At 38.7% G+C, this 18,038-nt stretch overlaps 1 protein-coding gene across 1 annotated transcript; it reads left to right on the plus strand.

Annotated features, from left to right (window-relative positions):
• The first annotated feature begins 308 nt into the window (after nucleotides 1-308).
• LOC143032420 (large ribosomal subunit protein P2-like) lies at nucleotides 309-16,305 on the plus strand. The gene is made up of 3 exons (XM_076197171.1): nucleotides 309-444; nucleotides 12,624-12,802; nucleotides 16,105-16,305. The coding sequence occupies exons 2-3, from the start codon at nucleotides 12,634-12,636 to the stop codon at nucleotides 16,263-16,265; spliced, it is 330 nt and encodes a 109-aa protein (XP_076053286.1). The 5' UTR covers nucleotides 309-444; nucleotides 12,624-12,633; the 3' UTR covers nucleotides 16,266-16,305.
• The last annotated feature ends 1,733 nt before the right edge of the window (nucleotides 16,306-18,038 follow it).

Raw genomic sequence — 18,038 nt, forward strand, 5'->3', positions numbered from 1 at the left:
TACCATCCATCTTTGCCATTTTATTAAAGCATCGTCACTTCTCTGAGGGCCTTAAGATGTATATTTATTTATTGTCTATTATATTTATATTTTCTTAATTCTTGTCTTTGCGCAGTGTCAATTCATAATATTCTTAGATTATTAGTTTAAGATCCATTTATGCTTGTACCGGGAATTTTTGGGGGCGAATTATTAGATATAACATTTTCTCAGTCAATGTGAACAGTGTTATTTACATCTGTTTCTTTTTCAAGTATATAGGAATATCGTATATTGTAAGTAATATGCTTACATTACATTTTTCAAATATTACAAAGGATGTTGGTATTTATACGACAGTTTTCAATACGACACTTAGCATATTTATGATAACGCTACCCACCATCCTTCCTTCATGTGAACAGTTAGCCCAAGCAGACGCATCTCGTCTTCTGCTAAATTTTAGTAAGTAAAAGTAGGATTGGGATGTAGATATGAATTATGTGTTTGAAGCTGTGATTATAATGGTTTGAAATTTCATTACAGCGAGTCGATGAAGTGTTTGTACTAACACTTGTGCATTGTTTATAGTGTACTAACCATTACCATGTGGCATTCACACTCGGTGTTTGTAACTCACTACTGGAAGTATTCATGGTAGAGATTGACTTTTTGAAAATAAATGAAGGTTTGTCCCGGTTTTCACCATTTAAGTATACAAAACGTCCGTCTGCTGAATATTATTTGTGGAGGGATGGCCAGATTATCTATTAGTGTTGCGGATTTTCAGTGTTAAATACCGTAACCATGATCATAATCACTTGTTTGATATGTGCGAAAATATGTTTTTGTCAGTCATTTTGACAATATCCTTACAAGGTGTAGAAACAAATAGTGATTTTATTTCGTCACTCATTGGTTATGTAAAGCTACAGTCCCTCAACCAGAGTAATGCATTATGATTGTAACTTTTGTAAATCTTTAGGCAATATATATTGAATACTTGGTACCTATGGGATTTCCTCCAAAATGGTACAATAGAATTTTTATAGTATTGGTATGTAGATAAGTTAAACCTAAATCAATTCCAGACTCACACACCTATATGGAACATTAAACTAAAACTTGTCCAATAGCTCCTCAGGTATTATTTTAGTTGTGCACAACTACATGATATAGCATTAGAAAAATAAATATTAATTTTGTGAATTATAATACAAGAATGTAATATGTGATTTTCTTGGCAAAAAAAAAAAAAAATCCTTGCTGCAACCAAATACGGTCTCCCTAAACGCCGACCAAAGCCGACCAAAACCACACAATGACGGTTTTTGCTCAAGTGCATACTTTATATATAAAAAATAGCATATGGTTTCATTATTTGACCTATTTTCTTTAAAATGTGTGATTTCCATGTAAAATGATAAAAGAGAAGTTACGTTTTTATCCTCTGCAAAATTACCAACCGGCAACCAATGCCGACCAAACCCAAACAATGACGGCTTTTGCTCAAATGTATAATTTTAAATAAAAATTAGCATATGGTTGTATTATTTGACCTATTTTCTTTAAAATGTGTGATTTCCATGTAAAATCATCAAAGAGAAGTTACGTTTTTATCCTCTGCAAAATTACCAACGTCGACTAAAGCCGACCAAAACCACACAATGACGGTTTTTGCCCAAATGCATAATTTATATATAAAAAATAGCATATGGTTGCATTATTTGACCTATTTTTTTTAAATGTGTGATTTCCATGTAAAATCATCAAAGAGAAGTTACGTTTTTGTCATTTGAGCAAAAGCAGTCATTGTTTGGGTTTGGTCGGCGTTGGTTGCCGGTTGATAATTTTGCAGAGGATAAAAATGTAACTTCCTTCTCTTTGATCATTTTACATGGAAATCACACATTTTAAAGAAAATAGGTCAAATAATGCAACCATATGCTATCTTTTATATATGAATTATGCATTTGAGCAAAAACCATCATTGTGTGGTTTTGGTCGGCGTTTAGTGAGACCCAACCAAATATAATAACGAACAAAGTCGCTAGCATAGGATTGGGTAAGTTTTTAGTTTGGACCATGGGTGCAATATAGCAATAGAAAATTAATTATTAACTTTGTAAATTATAATGTATCAACGTAATATGCAATTTTGTGAACATAAATAAAAAACAAAAGGTGCTAAAACAGATTTCATAAGTAACGAAGTTGTGTCGGACAAATGATACGCCATGTTATGATAGATGCCGACGTCGAAGAAATGAAAGGATAAATTTGTCTAACCTAACCTAATGTAACCTAACCTGTGTTTAATAAATCATTACCTGCTAATTAAATGTCATCCGGCTCGTCCTCGTTGTCATCTTGGTGAGAGACGTTGGCAGGCTTTTCAACCACTCTCTCGACTTGCGGGATACGCAAAGTTCTTGCAGCTCAAAGGAATGCATGTATCTCCGCTCCATAACATTCCATCAAGAAAATATACCTGGCGAGGTACTGTTGGAAGTACTGAGGCCGTCAATTGACAGACGACAAGATAGTGTCCCAATCCTATGCTACTGACCTCGTTCATTAGCATATTTGCTTGTAGCAAGGTATTTTTTATTTTAATTTCTGCCCACAAAATTGCATATTATGTTGATACATATTAATTTAAAAAATTAATAATTAATATTCTATTGCCATATTGCGCCCATGGTCAAAACTAATAAAAAATGTATAGGATTGGGACACCATCTTGGATAAAATTTACTTTCGACCATTGTTGGAATATAGCAATACAAAATTAAATAGTAATTTTGTAAATTAAAATGTATGAACGTAATATGCAATTTTGTGTGCGGAAATGAAAATAAAAAAAGTTGCTAAAACAGATTTCTTAAGTAACGAAGTCGTGTACTACGAATGGTACGCCATGTTTATGGTAGATTCCGACGTCGGAGAAATGAAAGGACGATAAATTTGTCTAAACTAAAGTAAACTAACCTAACCTAACCGGTAAAATTTTACTTTCGACCATTGGAGGAATATAGCCATACAAAAGCTGAGAGAGTGGTTGAAAAGCCCGCCAACGTCTCTCACGACGACGAGGACCAGCCGGATGATATCTAATTTGCAGGTAATGATTTATTAAACATAGGTTAGTTTAGTTTAGACAAATTTATCGTCCTTTCATTTCTCCGACGTCGGCATATACCATAACAAACATGGCGTACCATTCGTCGTACACGACTTCGTTACTTAACCCCTTCCATACGGTGCCGCACACGTAGGCGTCATGGAATTAGATCTCGGTGGCAGCAGCCAATGCCAGCCGTACGACGTGTCGTAATAATACTCGCATCATAAAATATAGTCACCGCTTATATCGATCGTTCTCTCTTCACCCGTGAATTTTGATAACCATAGAAAATGCGATTACAAAAGAATTAGAAAATGTCATTATGGAGGGGCGACTACAATAAATATAATCAAGACGCCGATATGGCAGCCTCGCGAATACACTCGCTCCCCATGACGCCTACGTGTGCGGCACCGTATGGAAGGGGTTAAGAAATCTGTTTTAGCAACTTTTTTGTTTTCATTTCCGCACACAAAATTGCATATTTCGTTCATACATTTTAATTTACAAAATTACTATTTAATTTTGTATTGCTATATTCCTACAATGGTCGAAAGTAAAATTTTACCCCATCTTGTTAGCTAGGTCAATATGAAAATGGAATTCCTGATATTTGAGCTGAAGTAGTTCTCATGGGATGCAAAAAGTTGCTATGAGTATAATGCAATTTGAATTATCCATCTAGCTGTCCTAGTTCTCGAGATATTGCATTTTGAATGGAGTTAAATCAGGCCTATTTTGTCCGAGGAAATCGGGCCGAAACGTGCGGTCTGACTAATCGCCAATCAAAAGTAAACAATGACGGTTTTTACTGACAGGCACAATTTTATATAAAAAATTAGCATATGGTTGCATTATTTGACCTATTTTCTATAAGATGTGTGATTTCCATGTAATTTGATCAATTACATTTTTATCCTCTGCAAAATTACCCACCACAGCTTCGAATACCGTCAAATTACATGAAAATCACACATTTTAAAGAAAATAGTTTGAATAATTCAATTATATGCAAGCTATTACACTAATAACCCAATAGTAACAAACTTAATAGTGTAGTTTGATCCATACCACCAGTGATCATAGATAGCGAGCAGGACGAATCGTAGCTGTGGTCCGTAATATTACGGAGGATGAAAACGTAACTTCTCTTTTATCAAATTACATGAAAATCACACATTTTAAAGGAAATATTTCAAATAATTCAACTATAAGTCTATTACACTAATAACATAATAGTAAGAAACTTAAAGTAGAGTGAATTTTGGTACATACCACCAGTGATAGATAAGATGGCGGGATGGATATTGATGTTGTTATCCGATAATCCGACCCGATAGAAAAAACTAATTAAAACCACTGATTTCTCAGCTCTACCGTAACACATTGCCTTTATTTTGGTATTAGAATAATCCGCGATACTAGTAGTTTTGTTTAATTATGGTCAGTTGCCCGCACCATAAATTTGTTAGCTCATTTTTTATGTTGAAACATACACCAATTTTCGATCTACTGCTGAATGCAGGCCACCATGTTTATCTTATGTTTTTATTGACCGACATGTAACTGATGATGTGAATGTTTGAAATTTACTACGATTGTAGTAAATACACTCGCACAACATTTTTATTAATTAAATTTCCCGCGGTATGTAAATTTGGCCGTTTGAATGGTGTGCGCATAAAATGACGTGCTATTATGCTTGTCATCGACGGTGGCGCCTCTGGTGGTGTTTGACCTACCTAATCTTGTCGTTTGTCATCTACCCAGTCCAGTTGAAATTTCAGTTACATTATAGACATCACTTTATTAGGCTAGGGTCTGTAATCATCAGCAATTGTTGGTGTGTGCACCACAAATTCTGGGACATTGGGTATACTCATCACACTATCAATCACTCAAAAAAATTCGTTGAGCCAGGGGACCAGGAGGCACACACTCAAACTATTGAACGGCTTTGGCATGGCGTAAAAGAGTGGGTATTGAGGCCTGGTGTACGCCCTCGGTACTTCTGCCAGTACCTCGCAAGGTATATATTCTTGAAGGAATGCTATGGAGCTGAAATCCATGCATGCTATGAGAAACCTTTATACCCCGCAATCAGAGAGTGATTGGACAGGCCGCCAACATCTATCACGATGACGATGATCTGGATGACCTTTAGATTACAGGTACCGATTTACCAAATACAGGTTAGGTTAAAATAGATGAATTTATCATCCTTTTCATTTCTTCAACGTTGACATCTATCAAAACAAACATGGCAAACCATTTGTCCGGCCCGACTTTGTTACAAAACCTGTTTTAGCAACTTTTTTGGTTTTCATTTCCGCCAAGAGAATTGTATGTTACATTGATATAATTTAACAAAATAATTAATTTTCTATTGCTATATCGCGTAGTTGTGCACAACTAAAATTTTACCGCTCGCCTGATATAGCATAACATAACAACCATTCCATAGGAAAAAAGCTTGGAGGCAAGCTCAGCCAATCAGCTGCTTAAGACTCCATCTTTGTTTTGATAGATGTGAAGGTCAAAGAAATTAAAGTATGATAAATTTGTCTATTCAACCCAAACCTAGCTGTGGTGGGCTGACCTGGTTGAGTAGATGGGCCAGCTTGGCAATGGGCCGAGTTGACCCCATACCAGAAAAAATTGACCTTTCAAATGGGTTATGTAAGAATAGTGAACTGGACCAGTTTTGGCAAATTGGAGTGGGAAAGTTGCTGGCCAACTTGGTCCATCGCCAACTCGACTCCTTGCCAGCTGGGCCCGTGGCCATGCATAGATGTCAACTCGGCCCATGCAGAGAAGCCCGCATGGCCCACCGCAATTAGCAGCTGGCTACTTAGTTTGAGCATACAATACAGGTAGCATCGTATTACTAACTTTGTACTTGTTTGTAGCAGACATTATTTCAATGTAGGTTGATATGCAGTACAACTAAATACTGCACTGGACTGAATCGGACCGCATCGGGACATGAAACTACCGCACCGGGGACTTTAACCCCTTCAATACGGGCCAAAATCTCGCGGGCAGCATTAGCTGCCAGACGTGCGATGTTGCGTCATTATACTCGCATTATAAAAAATATAGTTACCGCTTATATAGCTCGTTCTTTCACCCGTGAATTTTGATAACCATAGAAAATATGATGAAGCCGGTTTACAGAGTATGGGGGTCACAGGTACAACTACAAAAAATATAATCAAGACGCTGACATCGGCATCCTCGCATACCCATTTGGTCCTCATGACACCTACGTAGGCATCATCGTATCGAAGAGGTTAAAGTCATCTGTATCGTGGCGTTTCTATAGTAATAAGAAGACTATGAAATTCAGTTAAATTTGCATGCCTTATACGACGTAGAGGAAGGGGGGGATTTTTCATTACTTTTTACTCCAATGGACCTGACAGACAGATGGGGAGTTTGTTACAAATATTTCCCATCTTGTATCAAATAAAGTAAATAAAAATTGAAACTTCAAAATTAAATGTCCTAAAATAAATAATTTTGTTAATTTGTTACATATACGATTGATCATTGAAGAGATATGTGAAAAAACAAAACAAAAACAGATTTCAAATTTTCAAGTGAAAAAAAATGAATGTATCAGATTTCCCCACCTGTTTTTTTCATCATTTCCCTCAATTTCTCTTAAATCCATGAAAGTTTGAAAATTAAACTGATTAGTTCGTGAAACTAAATGTGATTAGCTCATGGTGTCCCCAAGCAAAAAATGCTACCGATGCTCCCCCACAAAATGACTAATACTGTTCTCACCATGAAACCACGAATCACTCTTTTATGCTAGGTTTTCACTCAGAGGTGCATTTTTACATTTTCTAAGCTGTACATCGTATTGTAAAAAAAAAAAAAAAAAAGTGTCATACATCAGGTTATTTGACATCTATGAATACATCTCCTTGCCCCAAAACTTTATTAATGTGGCCCCCCATGAGGGGTGTATCAAATCTCCCTCCCTTCCCCTATACATGGTCACGGTTTTAATCATTGTGCTGTTTAAATTTTTGATATTTTATTACTTTTATTTGAAATTGGCAACTACATGATTTAATCTCAATCAATCAAAATGAAGCACTATAATTACTGAGATTTGATTTTTGATTCAAAAGTATTTTAGCCTCACTAAATTGAACTTCTCATGGTATCCCTTGAATAAAATGCTTTATTTCTAAAAAGTGTATGGTTTGTAGACTTGTGAAAATGATGATAAAAATTGATGACCCCTTATGGCTATTCCAAACACAGGGTTGAAATGTAAACATTGATTCCATATACATGAATTCAGCCAAAAAAAAAAAAAATTAAAATTAGCCTTTGTCACATGGAACGCTATTCATTTTTTTTCAAATAAATAAGTTCAGGCCTACTTGAAAATGCTTTTGTTTAAATTTTTAATGATTATTTCCTCACTAATTAGTGACTCTTTCAATAACCTGAACACCATATCACTCGCAAAAATTAATGATTTATCGAGCAGCCTAATTAGTCCAAAAACATTTTACTTGATCATTGTGATTGCTAATTTGGAATAAGTAATTAGGTGTTTCGATTGAGATGCTATTCAGCAATCCTTGGATGTGATAAAAAGTGAGACAAAATTTCCAGTATCCTTAGTTCACAAGTTGTTCCGACACGAAAACATTTTCGAAGTGTATCGCCTGTACAGTAAACTCAAGAGGGACACTTAGTTTTAAGAGAAGAGTCACCTTTATTACGAAGTCTCCTCTTAGTTTTTGTGTTTTAAAACCAATCGCACTTTTAGAATATGTCTGAAAACACCCAGGTCTCCAACCACAGGGAAACAGGAAGGATACAGATGATGTCTACCAAAGGACATCAGGACATCTAGAAAGGATTGGAGAATTGGCAAAATCTAAGCAACCGACGAATGTTTATAATCAGCTATTGAACAAATAATTTGATAATGCACCAAGAGACACCAAACAGTTAGTAACAAGAAGTACAATAATAATAAAAAGAAACTTGCTTCACAGGAAGATGAAGAAAAACAACATTGAAGAAATTTTGCCGACCATCTCATAAAAGCTGAAAAAATGACGCATCACCCATTTGTGCAGGGTGTTTCATACAGCAAAGAAAAGGTACCAAGCATTATACTCTACACCGAAGACCAAGTTCATGATTTAAAATGCTTCTGTTGTTCTGGGGAAAACGTAGTTGGAGTAGATAGGGCTTTTAATTTAGGAGAAATATTTGTGACTACGACGACGTTCAAGAATCGTAGCGTTATTTGCAAAGATATGAAAAATCACCCAGTATTCTTCGGACCTATGATGTTACATGGCACATCTACACTAAAGGACTACCACAAATTTTTCTCCCGTATCCGGTGTGAACTAGTCAGTTCTGGGTTTGAGGAACTAATGATAGGAAGCGACGACGAAAAAGCGCTTAGAAACGCATTAAAGTGTGCGTTCCCTGAGGCTACGCTTATCTACTGTACACGACACCTTAAGGAAAATTTCTCCAAGTATATTAAGACAAAGTAGGCATGGACAGAAAGCAGAGGCTAGAGCTGTTGAGCAAAGTATATGGCAAAAAGGGGATTTTATTCAACAATGACATTGAATGTGAAGCAAACATCACAGAATTTCAAGCCGAGCTAGAACAGAAGTCGAGTACACTCAGTAATTATTTGAACAGACGACTCCATCCATTATTGGTTGAACATCGTAGGAACATAGCGAAGAGTAAATATGCTGACTTAAAGTGGACCAACAACAATGCTGAATCTGGAAATCACATCCTGAAGACCGTGATTAACTGGAGATCCCAGGCAGCTGACAGACTAATTGAAATCCTATATGATCTAATTTTGGCTATGTATACGGATGGTAAACGAGCACCAATAGGAAAATGAGATTACCGTTTGGCAGAAGCATTCAAATTGCACTAAGTACCTCACTCAAGATGGACTGAAATGTCGGAAGACCAAAAGGAAAAGGCAATAAAACTGTTCATGCAATAAAAAATTTAATCTAAAGCCATTCTTTCATCGAATGGACTATTGGCGGTACCACATACGCCAAGTGCAGGCAAGAAGCTGGTCAGCGAAAAAGAAAAAAAGACAGCCAAGACTTTCACACCGTCCAGTAAACGTGTTTTAGTTTTGTAATCTTGCATCAACCTTTAATTTCAAGTCCTCAGTCCTGCCTGATGAAGCAAGCCCAGAATGGCAGGATGCAATATGTATTGGGTCGGTTGAAGAGATGCTTTTTGCATTGTAACTACTATGTAAATGACCGTTCTCAGAAGAAAGTTCCCTAGGATAAATCTACCCTAGAAAAATATCCCCCAGGAAAATATTGCCATAGGAAAAAAATTCCAAAGTATTTTTATTTAAAGTTCCTAGTGACGTGTGTGGGTGAATCTTCTGTCCCTTAGCGAAGGGGGGGGCTTGAAATTGGGTTTATGGATCATTCAAGTAGAACTGAAGAACATTTTGAAGAAGTTGGGGATGTTTGTACTTCAAATTCTCCCCTAAGAGACCCACAATGTCTTAGACTGCACCTGAGGGGGGTTATTACACCTTCAGATTTAGGAGGGCAAAGCCCTTGATATCATGATCACACTCAAAATGACCCAGACATTGCAAGATGGTCTCTTAGAGAAGAATACATAGTGTATGAGGACTACTAGTATATTTGTGACTGAGAGGAGTTGGTAAATGACGCATAACTAAAACAGATTTGAACATTGAATTTTGTACTAAAAGCTTGGATGTCGATCCCGGTGCAGTAAAATTTGGGCCTGGTACAGTCTGATTTAGTCCGGCGCGGTCCGATTTAGTCCGGTGGAGCCTGGTGTGGTAATTAGTCATATCCGTTGATATGCCATTGTTGACAGTGAACTGGTTGGTGAATATAATGTGTGCTGATACAATTGAGGAATGATCATTGGCATCATAGTTTTAATGTATGATCATTTGAAAGTCTACTTGGAAATGGCAATGCCTGCAATGCAGTGCAATTATAATTATCAATCACATGAAGAAAAAGTTGTCCACCTAGAGTGGTGGACACTTGGAACAATCTGGACAATGAAATAATGTGCGCAAAAACCATTCATGAGTTTAACCCCTTGAGTACCGGAAGAATGTATTGTGACACCTGCGTGTCATGGCTGAGTGCACCCGCCAGGAACCGAGCGTGCTCCCCGTGACACGCACGTGTCACAGTTATAAGCTGTGTGTATTGAGGGCTGTCAAGGCCTCGGTGTCTGTGTTATTTCTACCCACATGGTGGCAAGTGTCTGTGTTTACAAACAAGGCTCCAGCCATTCGTGGGACGGTTTGAAATGTTTGTTTACATAAGGTTGACGGGTCGGTAACGAAGGGGTTAAGAGTAAACTAGACACTGAGATACAAAGGTGGGACACCACGAGCGTAACTCCCCTTCCTGCAAAATACAACTAGGTAAATACTAGTACAGACATACACCCACAAAATATCACCTAATGGCATTGAACTGCTAAAATATATATTTTTTTCATTCCCAATAAAAGAAAAAATTTAATTGAGTTGAAATTAATATTATTCCAAGCCACTGGCAAGGCTATGCACCCCCACTCCCACCTGGGGTGGGTGGGGGGGGGGCGCCTGGTGTGAAACCCTGCTTTAGAACTACTACCTTCATGTCTTCCAATTCCTTTAAGGGGGTCGTCGCGATAAATGTCCGAAAAAAAATCGAAATATTCGAAAAAAATTCCCTGTCATCTAGTGGCCTTTGGCAAGCCAGTCCTGAAATATTTCAGCGAAATACCAAAAAATAAAGGAGTTATGGCTATTTTTCTGCCCCCCACCCCCACTTTCTAGTACACTTTCGCTGCACAAATGTTCGATTAAGTTATTTCATCGCAATAAAAATGGCACAAATGCGTTGTATTTTGTTATTTTCTAATATACACTACTTGGAAACACATCCTAGTCTGCGATCTGTTCACTCGGTACGTAAGTTGAGCGAATCATTGTGGAGAGAAATCGAATTCTCGTTCCTTGGAGATAGATAGATATATAGAACTTTTATTTACTTTTATTTGAAGCTATAATCATTTCAAGAATGCCTAAACATTCGAAGAAGAAGCGTGTGTGTTTCATGAAAGCTAAGAAACTGAATAAAATCATTGAGATACTGGTGACGACTCATAGCAGTGACCTTGAACAGTGCTGCTGCTGCGCCAGCCCGCGACGCGCGAAGCGGGACATGTGTTAACCCTTCCTCCGCCCCCCTTATCCTCGTTTCTCACACGACGCCACCGCAACCATCTAGCATACGTGTTATACGTCACGAGACTACAAATGACGCTCCGTGTGCTTTTTTTTCATCACAAGAGCGACTGTCATTGATCATAACTTTGGAAGGACACATAATCTTCTTTCTCACATGGTTAGAGTCAATTCCATCATTACAAAAGCACTTGAACAAGACAAAAACGTTGATTCATTGCCAAATAAAGTCTATCTATCTCTATCTAACTATCTTTCAGCTCCGATTTCAAGCCGGGGGGTTTTATTAAGCAAACCTGGAGACAATGAGATACGTCACTTCCTGAAACCCTCGCCTTCTGACCTCCTGATACCTCGTAAAACGGGGAATCAGGTACCAGCTACACTTTATAATAACATGTGAATGACATAGAATTCATGAAGATTGGCGCAGAGAAAAAAATCGAAATGAAAAATACAAAAAAATGCAAGGAAATGTATTTTGAACTTCAAAGCTCAATATCTCAAAACTACCCTTTTCTCTACATTTTTTCTATCTCCTCCGTAACTACTCGGGCGATTTTAATGGGGTTTGGATCATTTGAAAGCTGAATAAATTTGCAAACTTTTTATTGTGGGGATTTTTTTTTTTCGTGATAGAAGTTGATATATTGCATTTTGAAAAAAAATATGACACGTTTCAAAAAAAAAATTCTTTCTCCTAAACTAAGAGGAAATTCCAAAAACGCCACAATGATTTTTTAGGTATTGCTATGGAGCATTTGTGGAATTTATTTCAGCATGCTCAGTCAATGGATAAGTGAGGAGATAGAACTTTTGTAATTGGTCAAAAACTGTTTTTTTACTAATAACTTCATTGTTTTTCAACCAAATGATATGAAAATTGGTGGTGAACATCTCAGTATATGTATATATAACATATTAACAATTCGCGAACTTCCGATCATAATTTACGAAGTTCGTTTTCGAGCGCGACGACCCCCTTAAGTGGAACAATACAAACACTTCCAGTTATCAGGAACATGCTCCTTAGATACACATTAAACCTTACTTCCCAGTCCACTATAACAATTTTCACCCTTTGTCAGACACATCAAATGACGTCCATCTCACCCAAGTGCCGTATGAGCTTTCATCACCACTGCTCTAAAATTATAAACAGTAAAGTGTTTTAATTGTACTACAACTCTGGATGACCTGTGCATTTTAAAAGTAATGATATCCTTTTCTTTACAGCATTACAAACATGCGTTACGTAGCTGCATATTGTTTGCTTGCCCTGGGTGGTAAGACTCCTTCTGCCAAGGATCTGAAAAAAGTTTTGGACAGTGTTGGTGTTGACTGTGACTCTGCTCAAGCTGAAAAAGTTGTGTCAGAACTGGATGGAAAGAGCCTAGAGGAATTAATCAATGAAGGTATAGATTAGTTTGGGTCCTTTTCTGTATTTCCTCAATGTGTATATGGTAGTTAACTTATGCAGGTATTGTATATGTACATATATCAATGACGTTTCCCTCCTTACAAGGGAGGTAGCCAGAAAACTGGCATAAAATCCACTCCATTCCACCCCCGCATACTCCACTCCCATTCACCCCCCTCCCCTTTTGGCTCCTGGATGACCGTCATCCCTGCATCTCACCCACTGCCATGGGCCAGAAGCAATGTAGCAAGACCCAGCACATCCATAGCAAGGCTGCTTCATTTAATTGGCGACCCCCTCTCCATCCCTTCATGCAGAGAAAGGATACGGGGAGAAAACCCTTTAAGCTGCGTCAAAATATCATTCATACACATACCTTCTTTCCCCCATCCCCCACCCACTCCCCTCCATGCATCACAGCATCATCTATACACAACCATTCTCCACTCACCTCTATCTTCTGTCATCTCCCTTCCTCAACAGACTTCCCCTCTTTCCCATTGCCCCTTTTACTCCATCCCATCCATCTTGTCCTTGGTTGTCCCTCAATGTTCACTCCTTCAACCTCTGCTTTCCACACCTCTTTTTACTAATCTTTCTTCATTCATTCATTACATGCCCAAACCATCCTAATACTTTCATCAACCCAACTCCCTTTCAGCCTCTGCTCTCCTCCTCACCTTCTTGTTTCGCACTCTATCCAGCTTTGTAATCCTTACCATACTTCTCAGGCATTTCATCCCGAACACCTTCAGCATCCTCTCTTACTCTTTTGTGTTCCATGTTTCTGCCCCATACAGTGCTGTCGGCACAATCACTTCTTCATACAATCTCTTTTTAGCATCAATTCCCAAATGTCTATTTCTCATTACACTTTTTAATCACCTAATGCATATGGAATTTATGATTGTACCCTCTAAGAGTTCAACAGGGGGTTCCTGTAAATCTCCGTGATATCAATGACTCCACTTAAGCATGATATTGTCCAGTGCTGATTTGAAAGTGCTAAACTTTAATAAAACTAGATACATACATACATACATATACCAAGGCTTTTTCCCCCTTCCAAGGGAGGTAGCCAAAAAGGGAAAGGCATAAAAACACTCCCACCCATTTCATCCCTAAATACACTCCACACCCCTCCCACCCTCCCTCTCATCTGAGCACCTCCTGGATGACGGGTCATCCCTGCACCCTGCCCACCGCCCTGGGTCAGAAGCAGTGTCGCAAGACACAGCACATCCACAGCAAGGCCGCTTCATTTAATCGGCGACCCCCCCTCTCCGTCCCCCCTTGCATATAAGGAGAGGACGGGGAGAAATCCCTTCGGGCTGCGTCAAAATTTACTCATGCATACTACCCCCCCCCACCCATTCCTCCTCATGCAATCACAACATCATCCATATACAACCATTCTCCACTCACCTCTGTCTTCTGTCCTCTCCCTTCCTTCCTCAACAGACATTCCCCTCTTCCCCAAAGCCCCCTTCACCCCATCCATCCACCTCATCCTAGGACGTCCCCTCATGTTCACTCCCTCCACATCTGCCTTCCATACCTCTTTTACTAGTCTTTCTTCACTCATTCTTTCCATGTGTCCAAACCATCCTAATATTCTTTCATCAACCCTATCTCCCAGCTCCTTTTTCACCCCTGTTCTCCTCCTCACCTCCTCATTTCTCACTCTATCCAGCCTAGTAACCCCCACCATACTTCTCAGACACCTCATCTCAAACACATTCAAACTCCTTCTCTCTTCTTCTCTTATGTTCCACGTTTCTGCCCCATACAGTGCTGTTGGCACAATCACTCGTTCATACAGTCTCCTCTTCGCATCCATTCCCAAATGTCTATTCCTCATTACACTCTTTAATCCACCAAGGCATTTACTCGCTTCTCTCAATCTACATTCTACCTCCACCTTCACTCCACCTTTTCCTGCTACACTTGCACCCAAGAATCTAAAACTATCCACTTCCTCCAGTCGCTCTCCCTTAATGTTCACTTCCAGTCTACTGCCACTTTCACCCCTTGTACATCTCATCACCTTACTTTTACCCACATTTATCTTTAGCTTTCTTCTATCACATACTCTTCCAAACTCTGCCACCAGCTTCCTCAATCCCTCCTCTGACCCTGCCACAAGCGCAGTGTCGTCCGCAAACAACAGCTGGCTCACCTCCCACTTTTCTCCATTTTCTTTAACCATCTCCAATCCCTGACCCACTACCCTAGCATTCGCCTCTCGCACCACCCCATCCATGTATAAGTTGAACAGCCAGGGCGACATAACGCATCCTTGACGAAGTCCCACCTTTACTTCAAACCACTCACTCTCTCCATTTCTAATCCTGACACAAGCTCTACTACTCTCATAAAAACTCTTGACAGCTCCCAAAAGCTTTCCTCCTATCCCATAAATCTGCATAACCTCCCACACTGCCTTTCTGTCTATCCTATCATAAGCCTTTTCCAGATCCATAAAAGCCCAAAAAACATCCTTCCCCTTTCCTATAGCTTTCTCACATATCTGTCTTACCACAAAGATCTGATCCACACAACCTCTACCTGTCCTAAAACCACACTGTTCCTCACCAATTACTCCTTCTGTTCCTCTCCTAATCCTCTCAATTAAGATCCTCCCATAAGCCTTCCCTACTACACTTAACAGGCTAATCCCTCTGAAACTACTACATTCACACTTGTCCCCTTTTCCCTTGTAAAGAGGAACTATACAGGCACTTCTCCAGTCCTCCGGTACTCTACCCTCTCTCCAGCAAACATTAAATAACCTCACCAACCAGTCCACCATCACTGAACCTCCCTTTTTCAGACATTCTGCATGGCATCCATCCAGACCAGGTGCCTTACCTGCTTTCATCATCTTTACAACTGCCTTCACCTCATCCTTCCCTATTTCTCCTCACTCATCACTCATTTTCTTCGCATTTCCCACTGCAGCTATCTTTCCTTCCCTATCCTCCTTCACATTTAGCAACTCCCTAAAATATTCTGCCCATCTTCCCCTTACTGCCATCTCTTCCATTATCATCTCTCCATCTGTACCTTTTACCTTTTCTTCCCTACTTGATTCGCCTCCTCTTCCTCTCTTAATTTCTTTCCAAAACATCTTTTTATTACTTTCAAAATTTTCTGTCATACTCATACCCCATTTCACATCTGCTCTCCTCTTTGCCTCCTTTACCTTTTGCTTTACTTCTCTTTTCTTTTCTTTGTACGTCTCATAAAACTAGATACTTTATGTATATATTGTTAAAATAAAAGGATTATTTACAGGTATGGGGAAGCTTGGATCTATGCCTGCAACTGGAGGTGGTGGCGGTGGCGGTGGAGCAGCAGCAGCGGCAGCAGAAACTGAAGCTCCAGCAGCCGAGACAAAGGAAGAAGAACCAGAAGAAGAGTCTGATGATGATATGGGCTTTGGTCTCTTTGACTAACATTCTTTAAAGAGAAATAAATAGCTAATTTGTAAAATAATGATTATTTAACCTAACGTGTTTTGGTGTTGTAGAATTGTCCCCTTCAAGATCACTGAGGTAATGTAAAGAGGAGAAACTCCCAAAAGTCCAGATCCTTGGAGTGAAAAAGATCAACCAACCACCTTATTGTCACAATTCCATCAAAGTAAACATGACTGGCACAGCTAAAACCAAATTGGATCAACATCTAATTGTACTGCATTGCCTTGTGTGGTTACTGGCAGTGTGGCACCAAATGTGAGTAAGCACTGTCCAAGCAGATCTAAGTCTTGGGCATTTGATAACATGAAGAAAATAAATATACACTTATATGAGAACCCTCTTAGAAGAACATGGACTAGAAAATTTAATGAAAATTTTTGAACAATAAATGGGACATGTGGAAGTGAATGAAGTCCATAGGGAGGAAGATCTGATACAGCTAGAATACCCACCAGTTCTGTTATAGAAATAAGGAAAGATCTAGTGGCGTAGGATTCTTGGTAGATTGAGAGGTTGCTGATAAAATAGTGGTTTGGTAATGGACTGTAATAAGGCTGTGCAAAAGATGTTCAAAAAAAGCAATTTAATGTTCATGCACCAACTTCACGGTTCTGGTGTTGAAATTGGGGCCTATGATGGTTGAAGTATAATAGAGCAAGAAAAAGGTAAATATATGCTAGAGTAGGGGAAGAAGATGGGAGACGAGTTGTGTACTGGAAAGTTTGGAGTGAGATTCTAGTAGAATTTGCAGAGAACTAGTGGAATGATGAACACTTCCAAATGGAATAATGATGAACGAAATGGACTTAATATTAGATAAGAGCAACAGAATTAGCCATGAATTAGAATGGTAAGTTTCACAGCTAACTCCAGTTTCAGAACTGAGAGAAATAAACTAGTTTTGAAGAAGAAAAACCCTGTACAAGGAGAAATTTTGATTGAAATTAAGAATATATTTGAAGCCCAAGAAATAGTGAGGATATGGATTTAGGCCAAGAAATTGGCAGGGGAAGTAGGATGTTCAAGTATTGAAGAAATACTTGGTACTCCAAAGTTAAAAATAACCTAATACAACGAAGGACTGCAGGTTAAAAGAGTTTAGGATACAGTTGTGCAGAGCTCTTCGCTTGTTGTGTAAAAGGACCATTAGGCCTTGAAAGAAAAATGGTTATGAGGCAGGCCACCTAATGTAATGACTTAACAGGTTGATTAGGTTAGTTTACATTAACCCTTTCACGACTGGCGGGAATTCAGGTTCCTGCCTGATATTTATTGCTATAGCAATATACTGGCTATGGAAGGAGCAGCGAGAGATCTGTTGGGAACTTCACTTACCTCTCGGGACCGACTAGGTTGTGAATCTGACAAATTTTGCAGCGTGTTGCCACACGCCAAAGCTTGGAGACAAAATATTTTGTCAAGTGCCCATGCTACACACATTCAATGGCGAGTTATAATTTGGTACTTTGTCAATGTTATCCTTAGTGTGTCTAGAACGCAGTGTGTGAAACTTTGCAAATATAAGTAATGATTTGTGTTACAATGCAAAACATAGATGGGTATTCTAATTCCCGACAGGAACCAAGATTCCATTTAGGGAAAGTGGTAGAATTACAATAATAAGCATATTTTCTTGTGGTTTTGACTATAATTGATCAGTATTATCTAAGTGTCAAAGCATTATCTAGCAATAGCAGCAAGTTTCATGATTTATTTCTCCCATACTTTATTTTTCTTGATGCATTTTTA

The sequence above is a fragment of the Oratosquilla oratoria genome, chromosome 13 (genome assembly GCF_046742065.1).
Source record: "Oratosquilla oratoria isolate Oo_2021 chromosome 13, ASM4674206v1, whole genome shotgun sequence".
NCBI classification, from domain to species: Eukaryota; Metazoa; Arthropoda; class Malacostraca; order Stomatopoda; family Squillidae; genus Oratosquilla; species Oratosquilla oratoria.